Source organism: Hordeum vulgare, chromosome 7H (genome assembly GCF_904849725.1).
Source record: "Hordeum vulgare subsp. vulgare chromosome 7H, MorexV3_pseudomolecules_assembly, whole genome shotgun sequence".
Lineage (NCBI taxonomy): Eukaryota > Viridiplantae > Streptophyta > Magnoliopsida > Poales > Poaceae > Hordeum > Hordeum vulgare.
This window is the reverse complement of record NC_058524.1, coordinates 450,491,231-450,499,197: the sequence shown is the minus strand read 5'-3', so window position 1 is coordinate 450,499,197 and position 7,967 is coordinate 450,491,231. Positions and strand designations below refer to the sequence as shown.

Below are 7,967 nucleotides of genomic sequence, written 5' to 3'. Positions count from 1 at the left end.
ATGCTTATCCTTAACCTCTCCGGTGTGGTCTCAGAGTTTCTCCTAATCCTATTATCATCGTTGCAAAGTTCTTTGTAGAAACGGTGAATTGTGAAAGGCTTGTACTGTAATTGTCGTTGTGTTGCTTGAATATCTCTTTGATGATAGGCCCATGGTCTGATATTTGCACACCACTCGGTGGCGCATGGTTGACTTGACCAATACAAATGTACCATTGGTTGCATTGGTCTTGGATGGTACCCGAACGGTGCCCAAGAGAGCCTCGGGTACAACTTGATGAGACTTCCACGATGGTGTTATAGTACTCGTCAATCCTACCCCAAACCTCGTCTTTTGATTGATCTGTTACAACCAATGCATCAAGTGACACATTCATCCAACCGTGACACAAAGCAATATCTTCATCTTGTCAATAATTGTGTGTCCTTAACCTTGAGGGTGTCTTCATGCTTGATTGTGTCTTCATAAGATCATCAACCTCTTCGACCTCCATCTCCCCCCCCCCTTCGGCCTTCTCCTCCTCCATTTCGGGCTCATAGTCGCCGAGCAAACAACAAGTCGTAGTTGACACCATCAAGGCCAAGCTTGTCTCTCACTCCTCCAGAGACGACAAGAATTTGGCTGCGTTCATCTCCACACTACGATAACAACAACAAAAACAACACTCTCATTACCCTACGACCACAAGCAATCACCAAATAATGCACCGGCCGAAATGAAAAGTTTCTTTTACCTTGATGGGTTTCATCAAAAACTTGGTGACAACGGGCCTTAGTTGCGTTAGGTGGGCCCGAACTCACCGGACGAGCGGGTATAGGAGCGGACGGAGACATGGTACGAGGCGGCATGAGAGGACGAGGTCCACCGTCGGTTCCTCACTCGCTTGCCAACGGCTAGATCAATTGGAGGACAACCTACTGTCACCGAAGACGTTGTGGGCTAGCTATAGACCTTGCTACCGGCATTGGTTGCCAGTGCGGTGGCCCGAGTGAGGTGTCTAGTGCCCAGCATTTTTTCTTCCTGTGGGCGGTGGAGCGGTAGTTTTTGGCGGCGATGCACCAGTGGCGGTGGCCGGTGGGGTGGCGAAAGGATCTTGGCGATGGCCAGTGGGGTGGCGGAAGGATCTGGCCGAAATCAAAGGCATCGGAGGTGGTGATGGCGAGAACGGATGACGGTTGTGGGAAGTTGTGACAGTGGCGAGAATGGTGGCCGTGGCAGGAAGTGGTGGCCGCTCGGTCGGGAAGAGAGGGAGCCGAAACATTTTCTATGGGAGGCGCCGCGCGATTATACTTAGGAGAGTTGGGCTCACTTTTGGGCCGGCGGAGTAAAATATATCCTCCTCCAACGGTTTGAGACATGGGTTTTGGTGCGGTTAGAGGAGAAAAATAGGGGTTCTAACTTTTAGGGGATCGGTAGAGATTTCAGTCAAATTCAGATCTGTCCTAAATTTTAGGGATCTAAATTTTGACGGATCGGCTAGACATGTCCTAGGAAAGAAGACCCGGTTTCTGCAGCAACTAATAACTAGTTGACCATGGCAACAGAAGAGAGGCAAACTATCGAGTTTAGTGCACCAAAATTTACTTCAGCTAGATGTTACCTGCAATCTGAATGAGCTGCCGGACGTACGCGTTCCATACAAGGCAAATTTCAAGCACTGGGCCGGTACGAGTTGATGAGTTGTGAAACTAAATGGATCTTTCAGCAACTGCACTTACATACGTACGCAGGTAGCACAAAAAACGATCGATCTAGCTAGCTAGCTAGTTAGCTATAGCTAGAGTACCCACCTGCTGTACTACGACCATTCAAGTTCCCGGCTCATTCTCGGTTTCGATCATAATAGACACACTCACACACACATGCACAAACCTATGCATGCGTAACAATGCATGCATCTTCACCATTCAATTCGACGAGATTCAACCCTGTTGGGAACACAAGAAAGAGTTTAACTCGAAGCGGGGACCTTATAACTAGCTAAACGTTTATGAGAACGTTTGCTGAATTTCTTGCACCAGCTCCTCCGCGCTGAGCGAGCACTCGATTCCAATCTGTGAGAAGGTATACATGCACAACGTTAGGAATCGTTGCAGGTTTGCTAAAAAAGTGTAATTCGCACGAGAGATGCACTTTACACGCATGCATGATGAAACAGCTGTGGAAATGTGGGTGTATAGCTTCCAATTACACACTAATGTAAGACGTTTTTGCAGGTAGTAACTAAAAACAGGGTATCAGAGTTCCTAGCAAATGTGTGTTTCACAGATTCTAGACACTACTTGTGCAAATATATGGCCCTTGTATCGAAATATGTTGCTCACGTTTTTCATCAGTTTAGTCCTTTGAGTTAACAACTTGCTACATGCACTCAGCAGTACACTCAGCAGTTCAAAATATATGCACTGGACTGTTACATAGGTCGTGATCCCTATTTTGAAGCTGGGTCCGGGTCCAAGCTAGCCATCCAGCCCACAGTGCAGCTTCAACATGATTGGCCAGTAGGATATACACATGCTCTTAACAAGGGAACCTCACATGAAACGAAATGCAGTCCTCTACTCCTCTTCGGCTTTAATTAGTACTCCCTCCGTTTCAAAATAAGTGTCTCGAACTTAGTACAATTTTGTACTAGAGCTAATATAAAGTTGAGACACTTATTTTGACGAGGGAGTATACGTCCATGCAGTGTTTGGTCCCATGCATGCATGCCTGCCTTTACTACGTTCATGCTAAAGAGCGAGGGAAGCAAGGACAACTGCTAGTAGTTAGCTATACTAGGTACGGTACGTACACACCTTGACGGTGAAGGCGTTGACGTCGGTGTCGTCGATGGTGCTGATCTTGGCGTGGAGGATCTCCAGAGCCGGCGCCCGTGACTCGAGCGCGGCGATGATTTTGACCGCCTGCCCCGGCGCGCGGTGCGACACCGTCTTCAGCACCAGGTTTGCGCCGGCGAACTCCACCCTAACGTCGGGGAGTAGGTCAGTCGGTGGCAGCTGAAGCGCCTGCCTGTTGGCGTACACTGACAGCTCGGCGGCGATCGCGTCGAGCGAGGGGAGGTAGGAGGAGCCCGGTTCGTAGCCGGTAGGCGTCATCGCCGGGGATACGTAGGTGGAGCCGGAAATCGGCGGCGGCAGGGGCCGGAGCTTGTAGGGGCTGCCTGGCGTGGGCGGCGTCCTGGCAGGGCTGATCGGGACGGCGAGCCGCGGGCTGAGCGGCGGAGTGGACCTGAGCAGTGGGCTGAGCGGCGGCGTGGATTTGTGGAGCGGGCTGAGCGGGAGGCGTGGGCTGTAGGACGACGGCGGTGGACGCGGGCTGAGGACGTGCTCGGTGTAGGCCTTGCGCTGCTTCTTGGCCTCCAGCGACTGCTTCACTTGCTGCAGCTCCTTGATGTAGTCCACCACTCCTCCTATGATGGATGCTTGGTCACCCTGATCCAAAAACGGCCTAGTATATGTCAGTGTCACGGTCACCCACATACATAGGTCTAATTAAGTAATGACTGATGAATAAGCATCCTACTGCAGCTAGCTATCTAAGCTCAGGGTTTCCAAGAAAAAAAAGTAGATAGGCTACCCAGTTATAGCTAGGCAGGGCCATGGCCTTGCATTCAGCATGCATGCACTGATGCACTTGGCAGGTAGGCAGTGATATAGACATGTAGTACACCAGTACCTACTTTAATGTAGGACTAGATCCCCATTCCCAACGAGGAAGATCCATGTAGGTTGATGTCACTGTCAATAAGTGATCATCTACCCGAGTACTGGTAGTACAGAACCTGGACTAACGGAATCATCGACTAGTTCGTTAGTTGACACAAAAGAATCAACGCCTAGCTAAACAAGTAAAAGATCGAGTACGTACTCAATGTCGAGAGGAATGGATAGAAATGGAAGCAAGGCATAGACTGATAGACATAGACAGTAGGAGGGTCTTACACGCTTGACATAGAAGCAAGGCATGAGCGACCGCAACACGGTCAGGTGCTCGTTCATCTGCTTCCGGCGGTTGCGCTCCACCGTGATGTGGGCCGTCTTCGGTGCCGCGCCGCCTCCCTCCTCCGGCGAGCACTTCTGCCTCTTATGCTCATGCGATATTCCGTCACATTCGCCCTGCCGCGCTCGCCGCTTGCTGCTGCCTTTGTTCCCCGGCGCAGAACCGCCCAGCAGCCCACCACCGCTGCCGGCGCCAGCAGTGGGGCTCAACGCTGCCGCAGCGCCGTTCACACAGTCCTCCCAAGTCTCGAGGATGCTGAATAAGTCTTCGGCGTCGGTGGGGAGCTGGAACTCGCCGTCGACGTCCACGAGGAGCTGATCGCACAGCGCATCTCCCATGATCAATGCTTTGCACTACGAGCTTACCAGAGGCTTGTGTTTGCTAGCTGCTCGCTGAGTGGTGCAAGGAAGAATGTTGTGTGCAAGTGGAAGATCTTGGCTAGATAGCTTTGCTTCTTTTTAGCATAGAGAGATCGGCCGTTGCTTGGGTGATGGTCATGAGAAGAGTCGGGATGACATAAATACCGGAGGAGATGTACGGCTGCAAGGGATGCCCCACCAACAACACTTCGGCCATACCTGATAGGGCAACTCAAGCAGTGTACCGGCCTGTTGGTCGCTCTTAAATCAGCTATGACGGTGAAATATTAATCTAGCTCTCTTATGTGGAGTAGGGAAGTTTGGATCTCGGTCTCCATGGAGCCCTTTATTTAAAAAAAATCAAACTTTATGATTTTGAAAAAATCTAAGAAAGAATATGCAAATATACAAGGATGTAATGTATATGTGTGTAAAAATTCAGAATGAAATACCTTGAGACGCGTACAAAAAAAACAAATTCATGAGTGCGACTTTTTGAAGGACGGGCTCCTTGGAGCCCTTTTTTCAAAAAATCAAAATTGGTATTTTTAGTTTCCAAAGAAATTCAAAACAAATCATGTGAAAACTTATACATATTCGTGACGGATCTGTAAAATTTCACCAAATAATATTATGATTTGCAAGCTGTGCAAAAAAAAAAATCCCTCCCAAGAATAAAAGAAAAATGGCCTATTGCCATGTATGTATTCGTCTTTTTGTCTATACCATGTATGGAACTATATTGCTACAAAACTTTTCACAGACGTGTTATACACGTATTTTTATATGTATACCTTTTAAAAAAAATTGGGCTGTGGAAATATGATATTTTAAAACGGGCTCCATGGAGCCCGTCCTCTACTCGGGACATCCGCAAATTCATGGACTTTTATAATGAATAGTATCATGTGTTAAAAGGTCATATATTTTTTTTTTTTTTTGCACAACCCTCGTTTCAACGTATTTCGTTCTGAAAAATCACACACGTGTGTGTTATGCCTCTATACATATCTGTAACTTTTTCAGATTATTTTAGGATGAAAAAAATATAAATTTTGATGAATTTTTGGTTTTTCAAAACCCGGCCTCCATGGAGGCCGAGCTCCATACGGCATTTTCGCCTTATATTTACATATACACACATAAGTGTCTTGATTAGTCAAATGAAAATCACAAGATGTTTTGTTCGGTACACCCTCTAACAAAAGATTGCATTTAAAAAATAAATGTTGAGATTACAACTCAGCTCTTTCATGGTAATCTTGTCCATTTAACATGGCAGAATTAGTAAGTGCTTAAGGCTCCTTTGCTTCGGATGATTCTAAAAACATGTGAATACGAAAAACATAGGAATTAACATGCTATAAATGAAAGCGCAAAGCATAGGATTGGTAAACATAGGAGTTACATCAACTTGGATCTTCATTGGAATCCGAAGAAATAGGGTCAAATCAAATTCAAACCACATAAAAACATATAGTGAGAATGTTATTATTTCACTAAGAATCTTAATCTTGTTCTCCAGACATAGTAATTTGAGAAGGAAGTCCATGTGAATGTTGGAATTCTTTTGTTCTCTTTTGAAATCGAAATCAATTAAGGAAAATTTTCTTTGATTTTTGTTTGCCTAATTCCTTTGAACCAAAAATTGAATATTCCCGTCATAAGATAATTTCCTATTCCTATTTTTCCCGCCACTTTTTATTTGAACCAAATGAACTACTAATTAACCCATATATTGTTAGGGCATCTCCACCCCCCCCCCCCTAAAATGGATACATTATTTTTTTGACGGGATAGCCCGTGGATAAGGATGCCGGAGCCAATCATCCAACAACATCTCCTAAACATCCGCCCAGGTGTAACCAATTTCAGTTCAAATGCATAGAAATATGAGCAAATTATAGTGCAGCGCCCATAGTGCCTTATCACAACCAAAAAGAGGCGGATGTTCATAGTTTGTACATGCAATCGATCACAAAGGTCTTGTTGTGGTAGTTTGTACAGAAAATGGCATTTTTGCCTTGCCAGATCGGATGTCCGAGCCTCCTCTCGACCACATGGTCGGCAGCTCCAGCACACGACCAGTCTTCATCTTTACTTCCTTCATCCCAGCCACCGAGCGCTTCAATATCTTGACACATATGTCGTGCATGATCATCATTGCACCATCATCCAACTTGTACTTCCTCATAGTAAACATCTTGGTATCCTCGGAAGTGGTCGCGAGCACAACCATCCTCTCTTCAAGACTGGTTATCTTCTCTTTGAGGTTGATCTTCTTCTCGGCCTCCACCATCAAGTTGTTAAACCTCTCGTGTCCTTCCTTTTCCCTATACATCATAGCATTTGACACATGCATCCTCCATATCTAATATGCCATTGAACCTCTCTGTCATGTTGGCTGACGCTCCTTTCTCATGGTCCCACTTATTTTCCTGGAACGCCCTTCTAACCTTCTTGGACACCCCTTTTGTTGGGTTGGTTGTATCACCCGCTTCTTCCTCATTGCGAATGCCAACACTCTTGACGGTTTTGATCATGGATAGTTACCACTTGGGTTGCCCACTCAACTTGAACCTACAATGTGTGAGGGCGAAGTTATTCTTCTCCACCTTTTTAGAACAAGTTGCAAGAACGGGCGGGATAAGAAAAAAAAGAAATTATCACAAGTCACATATCTGACCAAATGACCAACACATTGAGCATGTCCGGCCAAATGGCCAACACATATGATAACTTACTTGCTCGGTGCCACTTGGTCATCATCCAATTAGTTGTTTTAAAGGGTACCAATACTTGCTCACAACCTCTTGGGTGATGTAACGTCGATGGTTGAGCGACTTCGTTGCACGATCGCTGATGAGTTTATTGCAGCAGAGATCAAAATTCATGTGCTCATGGAACCAGGAGTGGATGTGGACCAAAATCTTGCTTCCTTTTGCTCTGTTCCCTAGACCAAACCGGTGCTACTGGCCAAACATCGTCTCGACTGGTTGAGACATACATCATCTCGACCGGTTGAGACATACTGGCCAACAGAGAGTGGGCACTAAGTTGATGCATGCTTGGCATCCACGACTAAACAAGTTCTAGCGATGCCAAATCAGGAAAATGGAGTGGCTCTCCATTAACATGACCAAAATATGGCATGTACCCAATAGCAGAAGCCGATGACTCATGGTGTTGGCATAGTTATTTGGCGGCATATAAGTAGGGTGGTTGTTATTACTCCATCAAGCAGGCGGTGGTGGCTCGCATCCCCGGCCTTCCCCCCATCACACTTCTTCTCGACGGTCGTGTCATCCTTTGTTGAGAACGTTGCAAGGAAAACAAAAACAAAAAAAATCCTACAAACACCCACGATCTAATCTAGGATATGTAGAGCAACGACAGGGAGAGTGTGTCTACGCACCCTTGTAGACCATTAAGCCGAAGAGTATATAACGCGATTGATGTAGTCATACTCTTCGCGATCCAAGCAGGATCCAAACTGATCTAGCGCCAAACGGTCTTGATCGATCTAGCCAGTGCAATGTCGGTGGTTGGACCCCTTTAGCAAGCTGGTCTTGCTCAACTTTATTCCACAACGGTCGGGCTTTGATG

At 46.5% G+C, this 7,967-nt stretch overlaps 1 protein-coding gene across 1 annotated transcript; it reads right to left on the bottom strand.

The window, feature by feature from the left end:
• Positions 1–1,676: 1,676 nt before the first annotated feature.
• LOC123411053 (transcription factor SPEECHLESS-like) lies at positions 1,677–4,468 on the bottom strand. The gene is made up of 3 exons (XM_045103974.1): positions 3,945–4,468; positions 2,799–3,434; positions 1,677–2,054 (listed from the first exon to the last, which is right to left on the bottom strand). Exons 1-3 carry the CDS (start codon positions 4,338–4,340, stop codon positions 1,989–1,991), a joined length of 1,098 nt encoding a protein of 365 aa, XP_044959909.1. The 5' UTR covers positions 4,341–4,468; the 3' UTR covers positions 1,677–1,988.
• Positions 4,469–7,967: the final 3,499 nt, after the last annotated feature.

Bases quoted from the DNA above. Each gene is read 5' to 3' on its own strand.
- LOC123411053 (XM_045103974.1), bottom strand. From the start codon at position 4,340: ATGGGAGATGCGCTGTGCGATCAGCTCCTCGTGGACGTCGACGGCGAG. The intron at 3,435-3,944 runs GTAAGACCCTCC...TTTTTGGATCAG, and splicing joins CTTGCTTCTATGTCAAGCGT to GGTGACCAAGCATCCATCAT. The intron at 2,055-2,798 runs GTGTGTACGTAC...ACCTTCTCACAG, and splicing joins TCAACGCCTTCACCGTCAAG to ATTGGAATCGAGTGCTCGCT.